The following is an 18,462-nucleotide window of genomic DNA, read 5'->3' as shown; positions in this document are numbered from 1 at the left end:
CCACTTTCAAGGAGCTATGAACCTGTACTCCTAGATCTCTTTGTTCTATAACTCTCCCCAACGCCCTACCATTAACGGAGTAGGTCCTGGCCCGATTCGATCTACCAAAATGCATCACCTCACATTTATCTAAATTAAACTCCATCTGCCATTCATCGGCCCACTGGCCCAATTGATCAAGATCCCGTTGCAATCCCAGATAACCTTCTTCACTGTCCACAATGCCACCAATCTTGGTGTCATCTGCAAACTTACTAACCATGCCTCCTAAATTCTCATCCAAATCATTAATATAAATAACAAATAACAGCGGACCCAGCACCGATCCCTGAGGCACACCGCTGGACACAGGCAACCAGTTTGAAAAACAACCCTCTACAACCACTCTCTGTCTTCTGTCGTCAAGCCAATTTTGTATCCAATTGGCTACCTCACCTTAGATCCCATGAGATTTAACCTTATGTAACAACCTACCATGCGGTACCTTGTCAAAGGCTTTGCTAAAGTCCATGTGGACCACGACTACTGCACAGCCCTCATCTATCTTCTTGGTTACCCCTTCAAAAAACTCAATCAAATTCGTGAGACATGATTTTCCTCTCACAAAACCATGCTGACTGTTCCTAATTAGTCCCTGCCTCTCCAAATGCCTGTAGATCCTGTCCCTCAGAATACCCTCTAACAACTTACCCACTACAGATGTCAGGCTCACCGGTCTGTAGTTCCCAGGCTTTTCCCTGCCGCCCTTCTTAAACAAAGGCACAACATTTGCTACCCTCCAATCTTCAGGCACCTCACCTGTAGCGGTGGATGATTCAAATATCTCTGCTCGGGGACCCGCAATTTCCTCCCTAACCTCCCATAACGTCCTGGGATACATTTCATCAGGTCCCGGAGATTTATCTACCTTGATGCGCATTAAGACTTCCAGCACCTCCCTCTTTGTAATATGTACACTCCTCAAGACATCACTATTTATTTCCCCAAGTTCCCTAACATCCATGCCTTTCTCAACCGTAAATACCGATGTGAAATATTCATTCAGGATCTCACCCATCTCTTGTGGTTCCGCACATAGATGACCTTGTTGATCCTTAAGAGGCCCTACTCTCTCCCTAGTTACTCTTTTGCCCTTTATGTATTTGTAGAAGCTCTTTGGATTCTCCTTTGCCTTATCTGCCAAAGCAATCTCATGTCCCCTTTTTGCCCTCCTGATTTCTCTCTTAACTCTACTCCGGCAATCTCTATACTCTTCAAGGGATCCACTTGATCCCAGCTGCCTATGCATGTCATATGCCTCCTTCTTCTTTTTGACTAGGGCCACAATCTCCCGAGTCATCCAAGGTTCCCTACTTCTACCAGCCTTGCCCTTCACTTTATAAGGAATGTGCTTACCCTGAACCCTGGTAAGCACATTCCTTGGACTTGATGAGGGCTGTACCAGGGAGAGCAACTGGAATTGGAAACAGTGAAGGTTTTTCTGGGGATAAGGGCATAATAGGTGGAAATGTGGGAGTGATTGGGCAAATCGATAGTTGCAAAGGTATCATGGTGAATAAAGGGCAAAAGGCTAGGCATTTGAAAGTTTGAAAGTGTAGTTGTAAGTGACATGGGAGAGAAGTTTTTCCAGGGGCAGATGCAGAAGAAAGTGGGTTGGAAGGAGGTAAGGGCATGTGTGTGGTGGATATGAGGCATTGATCGGGCATGGCTGTTTCAGTGATAGAGACCATGGCAGTAGAGACACCATGGGAGATAATGAAGTGAAAGCAGGAGACCAATGAATTCAGATGAGCCAGAGCAAGCGGAGCAGAAATGGAGATTGAAATTACCGAGCATGGGGAGTTGTTCAGAAGCATGAGGGAGGATATCTTGGGGAGAAACTTGAGCTGGGGCTCTGTGTGGATTAGACAATGAGGATTTTGAAGGAGACTGGAGGGTTGGAACAAGGTGAGATGCTTGAAAGAGGAGAAGGTGCCAGAGAAGTAGGAGGAAAGACCAGGGAAAATTGACTCGTCTAATATCGTGCCTCCCTTTTTCTCCTCCTTTGGCTCTGAGTCCATTGTTTTCTTAAGCCTCTGTGATGCATTTTGGGATGTTTTTCCACGTTAACAGCACTATATAAATATAAGTTGTCCTTGTTTAGTACTTTGTTTCTCATTCTCACTATAATGATCCCAAATAATCCCAGGCAAATTGAAATCCCTCATCACAATTGTTTTACCCCCTTTCCCTGATATGAGCATAAAGCACACTATTAATATCCCCTGCCTGACTTAGTGGCCTATAACAAACTCTTATTTTTTTGTTTTTTGTCACTCAGTCTGATCTAGTTTTAACATACTTAGCCACTCCTCTTTCCATTTTCTGCAACCTTGTAAATTTGCCCCCACCCAGTCTATATCAGTGGACCAAGTCTCTGTGACTGTGATTATCATAGTTTCCTTCCTTAGCATAGAATTCCAGGCCGCCCACTTTGTTCCACAGGCTTCTGGGCATTTGTCTCAAACGCTTCTCTGTCTGCCAGGATGGTGTTCTGTGTTAATAATCACCTCATGTTCTGCTGGACTGATACCTGCTCACCTTCACTTTTGGGCAGTGGCTTTTCTGTCCTTGATGTCGCATTGACTCAATAGAAAGTCTCATATCTAAGTTTGCCGATGACACAAAGATTGGTGGCATTGTAAGCAGTATAGATGAAAACATAAAATTACAAAGCGATATTGATAGATTAGGTGAATGGGCAAAACTGTGGCAAATGGAATTCAATGTAGACAAATGTGAGGTCATCCACTTTGGATCAAAAAAGGATGGAACAGGGTACTTTCTAAATGGTAAAAAGTTAAAAACAGTGGATGTCCAAAGGGACTTAGGGGTTCAGGTACATAGATCATTGAAGTGCCATGAACAGGTGCAGAAAATAGTCAATAAGGCTAATGGAATACTTGCCATTATATCCAGAGGACTAGGGTACAAGGGGGCAGAAGTTATGCTGCAGCTATACAAAACCCTGGTTAGACCGCACCTGGAGTACTATGAGCAGTTCTGGGCACCGCATCTTCGGAAGGACATATTGGCCTTGGAGGGAGTGCAGCGTAGGTTTACTAGAATGATACCCGGACTTCAAGGGTTAAGTTACGAGGAGAGATTACACAAATTGGGGTTGTATTCTCTGGAGTTTAGAAGGTTAAGGGGTGATCTGATCGAAGTTTATAAGATATTAAGGGGAACAGATAGGATGGATAGAGAGAACCTATTTCCGCTGGTTGGGGATTCTAGGAGTAGGGGACACAGTCTAAAAATTAGAGCCAGACCTTTCAGGAGTGAGATTAGAAAACATTTCTACACACAAAGGGTGGTAGAAGTTTGGAATTCTCTTCCGCAAATGGCAATTGATACTAGCTCAATTGCTAAATTTAAATGTGAGATAGATAGCTTTTTGGCAACCAAAGGTATTAAGGGATATGGGCCAAAGGCAGGTATATGGAGTTAGATCACAGATCAGCCATGATCTTATCAAATGGCGGAGCAGGCACGAGGGGCTGAATGGCCTACTCCTGTTCCTATGTTCCTAATAATTGGTTGTCTGCTCTGCATTTCTCATGTTCTTTCTCCATCCATGGGTTGCCTTCCCCTCGCACAAGTATGTATAGGGGATGCAACATTACTTCACAGCTGTCCAGAGTTTGGCATGGATGTTCGGTGTTACAGTTGTTTTATCAGAGATACATACTCTCACTATATTGCTACCTCACAATGTACATTGGTTTTTGGTATTATTGTAGCAATGAGAAGTGTATTTGTGATTATAAGTTCATAAAGAAAGAAATGCTTCATCTGCACTTCTCCTTCCAAAACAACAACCAGACTGTATTGAATTATCCTGGCTTCACAGACGCCTGCGGTTTCTAGGCTTCTTCCAGCTTCTCTCAGTGCCTTGTACACTGCACATTCTCTGCCCTGGATGGGGGAGGGGGAAAGTGGTGTATTTTGGGCTGTGGTCTGAAATGTTCCCTTGGTTTGTTTTCAAACCCTGCGGTTCTCCACAGATTACTTCAATATTCCGAAGCTGGTGACTCAACACATCACAACAGAATGCTCTATTTTTGAATTCCACAAAGTTGCCCGAAGTGCCTTTAATCCAACACTTCTGTTTGTAGAGTCTGAGCTTGTGTCAAATAGAACTATCTGACCTGAATTAATCTTTCCTGTCAATCGCAAAACTCTACCAGGTTACTTTCATAAACCCTCCTCTAATTTAAGTAGTTAGCTTTTTTAGTGCTAACTTTGTAATGAGCCAGATGAATATTGATTCAGTTCCTTACAGCAAGTTGTTTGCTGGTGGCTTGTGTCAGGATTAAGGCAATTCCAAGAAATTGCTCTAATGAAGTCCCTATGTAATTTTCAGTCCCTTCTGAATCATTGAGGTGGTTTTGTACTTCTTGGTATAACTTCCTCAGAGTAACGACTTGCTTTACAAACAGTGTTTATCAGCCTCTGGGCCAGGGCTTGTTTCCAGACAGTCATGCAATGGGCCTTGCCTGCCTACTCGGTTAGTGACGATCTCTGTGCCAGTCATACCAGCAGAATCATCAATATACCTAATTGAGGTAATCTAGGTTAGAAGTTGTGGACAAGTTTGCAATACAGGAAATAATTGATAATTGTGATTTAATCGTGAGTGTGCCTGTGGTCACCGGGTTATCTTAGAACAAGATTTTTTTTTGTGATGCAGATTAAGGGAAGAATGTTGGCCAGGAATTCCCTGCTCTTGTTCAAATAGTGCCATGGAATCTTTTCTTTCCAACTGAACAGACAGATGGGGTGCTGGTTTGACAGCTCACCTGTGACAATTCCACCACTCCCTCCCTACTGCACTCAAGTGTCACTCTAGATTCTGTGCTCAAGTCCTGGAGTGGGGTTTGAACCCACAACCTTTGACTCAGTGGTGAGGATATCAAGGGATATGAGGATATGGCAGGAAAGTGGAGTTGAAACAGAAGATCAGCCATGATCTTATTGAATGGCGGGGCAGGCTCAAGGGGCTGTATGGCCTACTCCTGCTCCTATTTTTTATATTCTTATCTTATGTTCTTATTACCAACTGAGCCATTGAAGTCATTCAATGTGACGGGGTATATTTTCATAAATGTTTACAGTGCAGGAAGTTGCAAACCTCAGTTCATTTACAGAGTTTGGATCTCCAGCCAAAATTAGACTATAGGATAATACCCTAAACTTGAACAGTCCAAAACCCTCTGACGTTACCATTGCAGCATTATTTGAACTTAATTGATTTGTCGGTATAAAAAAGCGTAGCCCAGCATCCTCTTTGCCTGTTTGTTGTTTATGGACACAGTGAACAAAGAGTCAGTTAACACTCCCATGTCTCTTGCATTTTCCTCAGCAAGTTCTATCCTACCCATGGCGTTCACCTGCCGCCAATATTTATTTCCTTGTATTTGTTTGTGTTGAACTTCTTTATCACCAATCAGCCTATTTGCAAACTCTGTCAAGTTCTCTTTGTAAGATCTTGGCCGCTCCTTCTGAATCCCTAACCCTCTTGCCTTATATTGAGACTGTGATCTCAGGTCATTTATGTACGCAGGAATAGGAAAGGTTTCAACAGGGACCCTCGGACCACATTCAACACCTCATTGTATTTTAACCTAGCTCCTCTTAACACTACCCTCTGCTCTTTCCCTTTAGCCAGTTACTAACCTACTTCAAGGGTTAAGTTACGAGGAGAGGTTACACAAATTGGGGTTGTATTCTGTAGAGGTTCGAAGGTTAAGGGGTGATCTGATCGAAGTTTATAAGATATTAAGGGGAACAGATAGGGTGGATAGAGAGAAACTATTTCCGCTGGTTGGGGATTCTAGGAGTAGGGGGCATAGTCTAAAAATTAGAGCCAGACCTTTCAGGAGTGAGATTAGAAAACATTTCTACACACAAAGGGTTGTAGAAGTTTGGAACTCTCTTCCGCAAACGGCAATTGATACCAGCTCAATTGCTAAATTTAAATGTGAGATAGATAGCTTTTTGGCAACCAAAGGTATTAAGGGATATGGGCCAAAGGCAGGTATATGGAGTTAGATCACAGCTCAGCCATGATCTTATCAAATGGCGGAGCAGGCTCGAGGGGCTGAATGGCCTACTCCTGTTCCTATGTTCCTATGTACTTTCACAACTTACTGTTAATTGCTACTGGCCTTAGTTTGTAAAGCAATCTCTTTCATAGTACTTTAATCAATGAACTGGATTTCCTCTCTCAGTTTGGGATATTTCTGCGGTTGGTCAGGCAACCCTTTTGAAGCCTTGTTGTTTTTCATTTATCAAGTTATTGTCATATAGATACTCATACATTTTGCTTTTGATTATTGATGCCAGTAGTTTGATTGTTGAATTCAGGCCAATAGAGCTGTAGTTGCCAGGTATGGCTATGTTCTAGATCATCAGAACTACATTTGTCTGAGTCAAACTTGTTGGAACCTTCCCATTGTTAACTGACTCCCTCAAAATGCCTGTCAGTGATTCACAAATCTCCTCCCATATCTCTCTAAGTACCATGGTGTGTGGTTCATTCATCCCTGAGGATACAATGCATTTTAAAAATGATTGCTCCCAGATGATGCTGTACACTGTGCTTATTCTCAAGTGTTTATCTTAAATAATAATGGCGTGTGTAACTCGAGAGATAATTGATTGGAAGTTAAGATATTTTTGAAAGGTGCCACAAAGTGCTTGATGCCCTATTTTTCCTGCATTTCTGAGCCACAGTCCTGAAACATGATCTGTCAGTACCTGTGTTTAGTGCTGACTGACAGTCCAATTCTCTACAAAAACAGATGAAGTGTTGGGTGGGTGGGGGGGGGGGGGGGCGTGTGAAGAGAAGAGTCCTGGAACGTTAGGTCTTATTATGGAGCCAACAAAGTAAGTCTTTTAGGGGGAAAAAAATCTTCTGCTTTAGAACATTTATAGGGTCTGAAGGCTTGTTTTTTTTTTACATAAAATGTTGATTTAAAATTAGCAGGAATTTGCATTCCAAGGTCACATCGTACTTGTGTTACTAGGTTCTGACCAAATCAAGGACTGTAGTCCTGGCTCTTTGCAGTAAGCTGCTGAGTTTATTGGTTGACATAATGGTCACTCATATGCTTTGCATTGCAGGCAAAATCCTGTTCAGAAGAAGCCACGTGAGGGATGTGGCCATGAAGAGACTGAGGCCCATTGATGAATACTGCAGGGTAAGCACAGATTGAAAGTAGGCACTCAACAGGTTTCATATTGTTAAAGCACTTTTACTTTTGGATTTTGGGTTAGTGATGCCAAACTGACCCCTGGATCAATCCCCAGCATTTATCTCCTGCATCCCTCCAGGCGCATTGGAATCAATTCGGGAAACAGAGACCGTCTTCTACACATGCAGAACCAGTCTCCTCCATCAGGCTTACAGGAGAATAGAGACCATGTATTTACAAGAAGGACTAGGAAGCACCCAATCTCAGCTGCAGTCAGAGCAAGAGAATCTGATCAGCTTATGTTTGATACTGCTGTCTATTGTGTGGGTTTCATGTGTTGGGAGTCATTCCTGATAATGTAAAAGCACCCTTCCATTATAGAGAAATAAAGTAAAAATTGTGGATGCAAGTGTCGCTCCAAGGTTAAGCACATAATCAAGGCTGACATTTCAATGGATTGTTGGACGTGAGATGTTAAATGGAGGCCCTGTGTGTCTCTACAGGTTTATGACCCTATTCAAAGAAAAGCAGAGAATTCTCCTGGTAGCTTAACCAATGTCCCTCCCTCAATCAACATCACCAAAAAAAACCAGATGAACTAAGTCATTTATTTCATTCGAGATTTTCAAGATCTTGCTGTATGCAAACCAACTGGCATGTTTGAATAAATAATAGTGATGACACTTCAAAAGTAATTAATTGGATGTGAAGTTCTTTGCAATGTTCTGAGGAAGTGATAGAACCCTATTTAAATGCAGCTTTGGTCATTCCCTGATACCCTACCAAGCTGGCAGTGTAGTGCTGCTAAAATGCATTGGAAGGCAATATTGCACAATTAAGGAACATGCAAGCACACTTGCTGTGGCAACCTTTCTGAGACCAGAATATTTCTTCCCCAGCAGCTCCCAAGTTCAGGGCACAGGCAAGGTAGCATTCACTCCTTCAGCCACATTATTACCTTGCACTGTATGCATTGAAACCATCCCGGGCATCAGTGGGCCCCACCACCTGCTGCAGCAAGTACTGGATGAGGATCTGGAACAGCAGCAAGTAGTCACACACCAGCAGGAACCACTGCCACTTCTGGCACACCTCCAGCAGCCTTCCCACCATCCCGGCCTTTCCTTTGCGGGTGCCTCAGTTTGTGACTGCTGTCCAAGCGGTTGCTGTTGTCCAGCAGGAGGAGGAGGTTGGGCTGCTCAGGTCTGAGTCGTGCTGATTCGCACGTTTTGGCTTGTCTCTGGTGACTACCTCAAGCCCTAACAACTGCACATGGCTCCCACTGACGGCAGGTCCCCAGCCGCAGGGAAACGAGCTCCACCCATCACCGGCTTGTGATCATTCCTGGCTGTGGGTGCAGCCGTTTATTAAGTGCAACCAACTCAAGTTTATTCAGACCAAGCATCGTTCTTGTGCTCTCCTGATAATCTCCTTGTGCCCCCCCAAGGGGCTGTCCCCCCCGTTTGGCAACCTTTGGGTTATTACATACAGTGTTACAGCACAGTAGGAGGCCATTTGGCCCATGGAACCCATGCCGGTTCTTTGTTGACTTTGTTTTTTTTGCCAATCACCGTAAATCTGTGTCCTCAAGTATTTATCCAATTCCGTTTTGAAGGCCACGATTGAATCTACTTCCACTACCCTTTCAGGCAACGCATTCCAGATCACAACTACTTGCTGCGTAAAAAAGTTTTCCCTCATGTCATAGAATGGTTATAGCGCAGAAGGAGGCCATTCGGCCCATGGAATCCATGCTGGTTCTTTTGCCAATCACCGTAAATCTGTGTCCTCTGGTTCTTGACCCTTCCGCCAATGGGAACAGTTTCTCTTTATTTACTTTATCCAAACCCTTCATGATTTTAAACACTTCTATCAAATCTCCTCTTAACCTTTTCTGCTCTAAGGAGAACAACCCCAGCTTCTCCATCTATCCACGTAACTGAAGTCCCTCATCCCTGGAACCATTCTCGTAAATCTTTTCTGCACCCTCTCCAAGGCCTTCACATTTTTCCTAAAGTGCGGTGCCCAGAATTGGACATCAGAATCTCTCCTTCCATATCCTGATGGTGTGCTCCACCAACACCAAAATAGGCTTGCGTACTTCATTACATCTTTCTCCAGGTCTTCTTCAGATTCAAAGACGCCATGAGCCTGCACTCCATTGGATAGATGTTAAGTTTTTGGGCCTTTTCTACCCTCTTTAAATTTTTTGGCTCCTGTGTCTTTGATCACTCTTATTTGTGTTTAAGAGTATCTTCATTAGACTTAATATCTAGTTAAGCTCTCTGTAATGTACCCAGTATAATGAATAGAACAACCTTTCTGTTAATTATTTTAACTACTAGAATTATCCTAAGCCTCCATAGGATCCTGCCTTCAGCAGTAGAGCAGCACAACATAAAACCTCTATTTTTTATCACTGTGACAGCTGTGCCGGTCTAAATTATATCTCTTAGAAGAGAGCTTGGAGAGTTGAGTGAATCTACTAAACGGAGTGACTTGCTAAACTGAGTGATGACGGGAATTTGGTGAGAGCGGAAATTAGGGGTAGAGGGAGAAGGAGGTGCTAAGTAATTTAAACCAAGGGGGTAACAGTAAATAAGTAAATATATAAATCAATAATCAGAGTAATTAATTAGATCTAAGGGGATAAAATTAACTTAGTAGAGGATACCAACATTAAAGGGATCTGAATTGCATTAAATAAAAATCTGGTACACGTAAATAATAAATAGAAATTAAGGGGATACTAAAGGGAAGAAAAGAGAGGAGGTCCTTCTAAGAAAATATCAGAAGTTAGGAACTACATTTTTTAAAAAAGGACCTCACAGGTGGTAATCTCAGGATTACTACCCAAGCCACATGCTAATTGGCATAGGAAAAGACAGATCAGGAAGGTGAATGCATGGCTGAAAGATTGGGAAGGAGGGGTTCCATTTCATGAGACACTGGTACCACTACTGGAACAGGATGGAGCTGTACCGCTAAGACGGGCTCCACCTGAACCGGAATGGGACCAGTGCCCTCGCGGAATGGATAAATAGGGCTGTGGATAGGACTTCAAACTAATAAGATGGGGAGAGGGATCTGGTGAAAACAACAAAAGTTTGAAGATAAAAGAAATAGGAGTTCATAGTATCATAGTAGATACAGCACAGGAGGAGGCCATTCGGCCCATCATGCCTGTGCTGGCTCTTTGACAGAGCTATCCAATTAGTCCCATTCCTCTGCTCTTTCCCTGTAGCCCTGTACATTTTTTCCCTTCAACTATTTATCCAATTCCCTTTTGAAAGTTACTATTGAATCTGCTTCCACCTACTTTTTTTTGATATATATTAATGATCTGGACTTGAGTATAGAGGGTATAATTTCAAAGTTTGCAGATGACACTAAACTTGGAAATGTAATAAACAATGTGCAGGGCAAGTTAAGAAGGCTGTTAAAAAAGCATTCCAGACCATTACAACTCGCTGCGTAAAAAAAAATGTTTCCTCATGTCGCCTCTGGCTCTTTTGCCGATCACCTTAAATCTGTATCCTCTGGTTAGTGACCCTTCTGCCACTGGAAACAGTTTCTCCTTATTTACTCTCTCAAAACCGTTCATGATTTTGAACACTTCTATCAAATTTCCTCTTGACCTCTCTGTTCTAAGGAGAACAACCCCAGCTTCTCCAGCCTCTCCACAAAACTGAAGTCTCTCCTCCCTGATACTATTCAAGTAAATCTCTTCTGCACCGTCTCTTAAGGCCTTGAATTCCTTCCCAAAGTGTGGTGCCCAGTTGAACACAATGCTCCAGCTGAGGCCTAACCAGTGCTTTATAACTTCCTTGCTTTTGTACTCTATACCTGTATTAATAAAGCCCAGGATCCCATATGCTTTTTTAACAGCCTTTTCAACTTGTCCTGCCACCTTCAAAGATTTATGTACATATGCCTCCACCCCATTTAAAATTGCACTAATTAGCTTATATTGTCTCTCCTCATTCTTCTCACCAAAATGTATCATTTCCATACTTCTGCCATGTGCCTATCCATTTCACCAGTCTGCCTCTGTCCTCCTGAAGTCTGTTTGTATCCTCCACGTTGTTTACTACATTTCTGAGTTTATTGTCATCTGCAAACTTTGAAATTATACCCTCTATTACCAAGTCCAGATCATTAATATATATCAAAAAGAGCCCTGGGGAACACCACTGTATACTTCCCTCCAGTCTGAAAAACAAACATTTACCACTATTCTCTACTTTCCGTCCCCTAGCCAATTTTTTATCCACTGTCCCTTTAACCCCATGGTCTTTTAATTTTGCTAACAAGTCTATTATGTGGCACTTTATCAAGTGCCTTTTGCAAGTCCATATACACAAACATCAACCTCACTACCCTCATCAACCCTCTCCATTACTTCATCAAAGAACTCAATCAAGTTAGTCAAACACGATTTTCCTTTAACAAATTTGTGCTGACTTTCATTTATTAGCCCATACTTTTCCAAGTGCTAATTTATTTTGGCCTGGGTTAGTGGGGGAAAAATTGGATAAGGGTCCGTTTTGGGCGATGGTAGCGCACCATGCGTCCAACAGACCCTACGCAGGCAGCACATGAACTTTGTGCTGCCTGCCACTTACCATGAAATCTCCGTGCAGCAAGCGCAGCCCTCACTGCAGAGAGGCTGTATGGAGAATGAGGAAGTGGAAATGGGGCGTGGCCAGTGCACATCATCAGCAGCCTGCACTACTTAAAGGTGTAGGCACATTTCCAATGGCAGATACACAGCCAAGTAGGAGAAGGGAGAATGGCATCGTGATTAGCTGCACCGGCAAGAGAGAGGGCTCCACGATTGTCGAACGATGCTCTGAAGGCCCTGGTAGAAGGCATGGACCAAAGGAGGGCAGGCATATACCCGCAGGGTGGCTGGAGACCCTCTAGACTACAGTTGCGTAGGCATTGGCAGGCTGTGGCGCAGGAGGCGAATGCTAGGAGCATTGCAGCACTCACGTGGATGCAGTGCCGGAAGAAGTTTAATGATTTGACATGAATGGTCAAGGTGAGTGAATGCAAATGTCAAGTGGCACATCCCACCAACTGTACCAATACTCCATGCACGACACCTCCCGTCACCCACCCACCCACAAACAAACACTGCCCATCCATACGCAATGCTGCATCTCACCAGCACATAGACCACACTTGCAGGCCACACAACCGCCACTCACAAGTCACACAAACTGGCAGCTATTCGACCACAACAGGCACATCACCCACACACCATGCAGGACACTCATTGACACACTGTCCTCTTTCTTTCAGGAGAAGGTGGCATATAACATCCGGCAGCAGGAGAGACCTGAGGCTGGACGGGCACGTCTGCACGTCCTCACCCCACTAGAGGAGACAGTGCTGCGGATCATTGGGCGGGCCGTCGCTCCAGCCATCACAACGTGCCATGCTGCAGGTCCCGGTCAAGGGGGTCTCTGCATATCTAATGCTCCTTCTCCTTTTCCACATCTCCCTCCTCCCATAGTCTTTTCTGACTCACGTACTGCACATGCTGCCAGCACACACCTCTTACTCACTCCTCTCCCCACTCCACAACGCAACCTGTTTCCCTTTGTCATTGCAGATACCCAAGAACAAAAGGGTCCAGAGGGGCAATTTTTTCACTCAAAGGGTGGTGAGTGTCTGGAACGAACTGCCAGAGGCAGTAGTAGAGGCGGGTACAATTTTGTCTTTTAAAAAGCATTTGGACAGTTACATGGGTAAGATGGGTATCGAGGGATATAGGCCAAGTGCAGGCAACTGGGACTAGCTTAGTGGTATAAACTGGGCGACATGGACATGTTGGGCCGAAGGGCCTGTTTCCATGTTGTAAACTTCTATGATTCTATGAACACGTGACGGCACCCGAGGAGGAGGAGGACACTGAAGCCACACCGTCACTCGATCTGACACTTGATTCCATCAGCTTAGAGACTGACACTGCGCGTCCTTTAGAGGTTAGGTTAGAGGAGGGATCTGCACGTGGTGAGACACCGAGCACAAGTGCACAGGAGCCGGGGCGGAGGGAACGGATACCACAGGTGCCAGCTCGCCGGAGGGTGAGGTCACTCACTAGTTCTGCTGCAGAGGAGTCAGATGAGGACTTCGATGGGCCAGGCTACAGAAGACGGCTGATCAGCGTACACCAACAAATGCTTGGGGCACTGGAAAGCCTGCCAGAAAGCCTCCGCACAATGAGAAGGGGCATGGAGGAGTCCAGCTCCAACTTGGCGTAGGGCTTTGTGCAGAGCTTAGATCCCATCCTTTCCAACATGGAACGGGTGGTCACCTCCATCAGCGCACCTGTGGAACCCACCATGATGCAGTGTCTGATAACTGATGTCACAGCATCCATTGCAGCACAAACATCTGCCATCCAAGGTCTGACTGCTGCCTTGGAAGCAGGGCTTGCAGGGCATCACAGCACTCTAGCAATCTGTTCTGCAGCCGATAACCAGGATTGCTGAGGGAGAGTGGCAGTGGCGCCATGGCAGTCGGACCTGCTGTCCTCTCTTTGGACGACAGCATTCCTGCTCCCACCCCTGCCACTCCGCCAGTGCCCCGTTGTTGCCTCTGCTGCAGCCAGACTGCTGCAGCCCATGCTGAGATGGACCTCCAGGCCCAGAGCTGCTCGAGGTCATCCTCCAAGGCCATCTGGACGTTCCTCCATTGAAGGCCAGCAGCCTTCCACCACCCATGCTCCAGCCATTGGGGAAGCACCTCATAGGAGCACTAGGATAGGTAAAGGCACACGAACAACAGGCACTAAGGGAATGCACAAGCGTGAATGGTTCTGTTATGTTTGCATAATTTCATTTATTAATCCATAAATGAAAGTTTGATTTTGCATTTGGTGGTGGTTTTTATTCATGCAGTGAGCTGAGAGGGACACCAATGTGTAATCAGATGGAGGGTGATTTGATTGTCTTGTGGGAGGGGAAAGGTGGGGAGTGTAGGACTGTTGGTGAGTTGGGGGATGTAGGTCACATTATTGATAGCGGGCACGGATCAGGCGAGCACGCACAGCCCTTGCAGACAAGGTGCGTGGTTCCTGCTGCACCCTTGCGTCTTCCTCCACCTCCTCTTCTGGCTCCACCCCCGCCTCCTGCTCCTCTTCAGCCTCTTCCTCCTCATGCTCCTCTGCCTCTTCTTCCTCAGCCTCCTCCTCCTCCACCTCTGGCTCAGGATCTTCTGCAGTCATTGGTGGTAAAGGCTGGTCCCTCATGTTGACGAGGTTATGCAGCATGCAACAGACCACTACGAATCTGCCCACCCGCTCAGGGAGTACTGCAGGGCTCCTCCAGACTGGTCTAGGCAGCGGTAGCGTTGTTTCAGCAGGCCTATGGTGTGCTCCACGATGTTGCATGTGGCAGCATGGCTCTCATTATAGGCCTGCTGTGCACGTGTGCGTGGATTCCTGACCGGTATCATGAGCCACGTCATGAGGGGATAGCCCTTGTCGCCCAGTAGCCAGCCTTTGACTTGCCGAGTTGGATGAAAGATAGCTGGCACGTTGGACTGTCACATGACGAAGGCGCCATGACTACTCTGAGGGTAGCGGGCATCGATCTCCAAGATGCGATGCGTGTGGTCGCACACCAGCTGCACATTCAGGGACTGGAAGCCCTTTCAGTTGATGAAGACGGCCGAGTTGATGTGCGGGGCACGCAGGGCAATGTGTGTGCAGTCCATGGCGCCCTGCACCATGGGGAAGCCAGCAATGCAGGCGCACCCCCGTGCTCATTCGTTCTGATTGTCTCTGTTGAGAGGGAAGGTGATGAACCTGTTCCTCATGTGATACAGTGCGTCTGTGACCTCCCTTATGCAGCAGTGCACTGCATACTGCGAGATGTTGCACATGTCGCCAGCAGAGGCCTGAAATGCTCCTGAGCCGTAGAAATTCAGCTCCACGGTGACCTTCACAGCCACAGGCAATGCCGTCCTCGCCCTGCTCTGAGGCTGCAGTTGTGGCCGCACCAGTTGACAGATCTCGGTGACGGCTTCCTTGGTGAACCTCAGGCGTCGGATGCAATCCTACTCGGTCATGTTGAGGTAAGAGAATTGATCCCAGAAGGCCCTCATTGGGTAGGGCCTCCTGCTCAGTGCCCTGCCCCTCCTCGTCCTCAGTCGCCTTGCAGCTTGACCTGCTAGGCGTGGCCTCTCTACATGTTCCCAGTCATGCTCAATGCCCAGCGGGAGCCCTAGCAGACCGCCCATGGTTGGCAGGAATGTTGTTCCACCAGGGTTGTAACTTTCCGACCTGTAAGGCAATACCTGCCAAAGCACCCTCAAAAGTAGTGTAGGAGCTCTCGATAAGAATAGGGAGCTTTAAAAAACACTTCCTAGTCCTCCAGCAGCCAGAAGCAATAATCCAGCAACTAACCTGCAACACCTGCATGGCCCTTTATATAGTGCCGGTGGGGGGTCCTTCAGGCACCGTAAGAAACATTTAGATGGTCGGGGATAAGACTGTGCGTTGAGTTGAGCGTTAAGGTCCAAAATGGCATGTATCACTTTAAATCAGCATTGCACAATGATTGCAGCCATTTGCTCCCTATTTTACATGCTTCCAGTGTCCGATATTAGCGCATGCGCTAACTCCTATACCAAGATGGCGTTTGGCGCACTTCACACAGGAAACGTGCGTGCGCATCCAAGACACCATCTTGGATGTCGGAGAGGTCGTGTAGCACCGAAACAACGGGTGCTACACGGCCTAATTTAGCGCCCAGTGTCTCTAAAAGTTTCCTCACCACCGACGTTTAGATGACTGGTCTGTAATTGCTGGGTTTATCCCTCTCCCCTTTTTTGAACAGTGATGTAACATTTGCAATCTTCCAGTCCTCTGGCAACAACCCCATATCGAAGGAGGATCGGAAGATTGTGGCCAGAGCCTCTGCAATTTCCACCCTTACTTCCCTCAGTAACCTAGCATGCATCCCATCTGGACCCAGCTGACTTTTCTACTTTGAGTACTGCTAATCTTTTAAGTACCTCCTCTTTATCTATTTTTATCCTAACCAATATCGCTACTACCTCCTCCTTTACTGCTACAATGGTGAAGACGGATGTGAAGTATTCATTTAGCGCCTCAGCCATTCCCTCTGCCTCCAAGAAGATCGCCTTATTTGTCCCTAATCGGTCCCACCCTTCCCTTGACTCCCCTTTTACTATTTATATGTTATAAAAGACTTTTGGTTTCCCTTTTATGTTAGCCACTAATCTATTCTCAAACTCTCTCTTTGCCCCTCTTATTCCTTTTTTTAGATCTCCTCTGTACTTTCTGTATTCAGCCTGGTTCTCTACTGTATTATGAACCTTACATTCGTCATAAGCCTCCTTTTTCTGTTTCATTTTAATCTCTATATCTTTAGTTATCCAGGGAGTTCTAGCTTTGGATGTCCTTCCTTTCCCCCTGTAGGGATGTGCTGACTCTGTACCCGAACCAACTCCTCCTTTAAAGTCCTCCCATTGTTTAATTAGTGTTTTGCCTACCAATTTTTGATTCCAATCCAACTGCTCAAGATCCCTTTTTAACTCACTGAAACTAGCCGTCCTCCAGTTAAGTATTTTGATGAGATTAAAGGTCAGACCAATGTAGGGAATAAGGGTAACACAAACGACCTGGGAACAAATACAGTTATAGAACAGAAGTACAAAATGACTGTTAAAAATAAAGTGAGGGGAACAGTTATTATAAACAAATTAAATTGCCTGTACAGCAATGTGCACAGCATCCAAAACAAAATGGGGGAACTGGAGGCAGTAATTAGTAGCGAGGAGCCAGATGTGGTAAGGATAACTGAAACGTGGCTCCATAAAGAACTGGACTGGCAGTTAAATATTGCAGGATGTAACAAATATAGAAAAGATAGAGAAGGAAGAAGGGGAGGTGGGGTAGTTGTACTAATTACAGACAACATAATGTCAACAGAAAAAAGGGACAAAAGTAATATTAGGATAGAAACAGAATCCATATGGAGTGAGACAAAGGATAAGAAGGGATCAATCATGTTAATAGGGATATTCTGCAGACCACCTAATTGTGGAAGAGAAGTGGATGAAGAAATATGTAGGCAAAACTGTGAAATTAATTTAAAAAATCAAATAATAATCACGGGAGATTTAAACTACCCACCAATAAACTGGTAGGAAGAGGTAGAGAAAGGGGACTGGAGTTTTTACAGTGTGTACAGGACTCCTTTCTTACCCAGTATGTGAGAAGCCCAAAAAAAGGGGAATCACTGCTGGATCCAGTAATGGGAAATGAAGCAGAGCGGATAAGAGAAGTAAGCGGAACATCTGGGCAATAGCAATCATAACATAATAAGATTTAAAATAATGATTGAGAAAGACTTAAGTCAAAGATCAAAGTAATAGATTTGAAGAAAGCTAATTTTGAGGGGATGAGAATGGAAATAGGGAAGGTAAACTGCAGATTTCTTTTGACAGGTAAATAGAACAGCAGTGGGAAATATTTAAACAGTGATCAATAGAGTTCAGGAGAAATAGATTCCTCTTTTTAAAAAAAAAAGACAAGAACAATCTAGCAAATGATGAAACACCATGGAAGAATAAAGAAATAAGGGTAGAATTGAAACTAAAGGAAAAGGCATACACTAAATACATAGATAATAAAGGAGAGGATGACAAAAGGGAATACGAAGAGGTTAGGAAAGAAGTCAAAAAAACAATTAGGAAAGCAAAGAGGAACTATGAGATTAAATTATCAAAGAATATAAAAAGAAATAGTAAAGTAGTCTCGGCACATAAATAACAAAAGGAAAATCAGGATAGGGATAGGGCCACTAAGGGATGCTCAAGATAAACAGACAGGTAATGAAAGCAAAATGGCAGAAATATTGATTAGTTACTTTTCGTCAGTATTTACCAAGGAGACGAACAAGGTGGGAATGACATTAGAAGAAGAGATCAAAAAAGATATAAAGACATTTAAGATAGAAAGGTGGGAGATAAATGAAAAAATAATCAAACTTAAGAGAGGATAAAACCCCTGGTCCATATGCATTGCATGCACGCATAGTAAAAGAAGTTAGGGAAGAGATAGCAGAGGCACTATTACATATATAAAAAAATTAATTAGAAAAGGGAATAGTGCCAGAGGACTGGCGGACAGCTAATGTGACTCCTATATTTAAAAAGGGAATTATAGACCGATTAGCTTAAT

General features: G+C 44.6%; 1 protein-coding gene across 2 annotated transcripts in view; it reads left to right on the top strand.

Annotated features, from left to right (window-relative positions):
- sh3pxd2aa (SH3 and PX domains 2Aa) overlaps positions 1–18,462 on the top strand; it is a 594,706-nt gene that overhangs the window by 168,605 nt on the left and 407,639 nt on the right. For both annotated transcript variants that reach the window (XM_068001935.1, XM_068001933.1), the window contains exon 4: positions 7,168–7,244. In XM_068001935.1, coding sequence (XP_067858036.1) covers positions 7,168–7,244 — 77 coding nt within the window. The remainder of the gene's footprint in view (positions 1–7,167; positions 7,245–18,462) is intronic.

The sequence above is a fragment of the Heptranchias perlo genome, chromosome 21 (assembly GCF_035084215.1).
Source record: "Heptranchias perlo isolate sHepPer1 chromosome 21, sHepPer1.hap1, whole genome shotgun sequence".
Taxonomy (NCBI): domain Eukaryota; kingdom Metazoa; phylum Chordata; class Chondrichthyes; order Hexanchiformes; family Hexanchidae; genus Heptranchias; species Heptranchias perlo.
The sequence above is the reverse complement of the archived record's forward strand: the minus strand, read 5'-3'. Positions and strand labels throughout refer to the sequence as shown.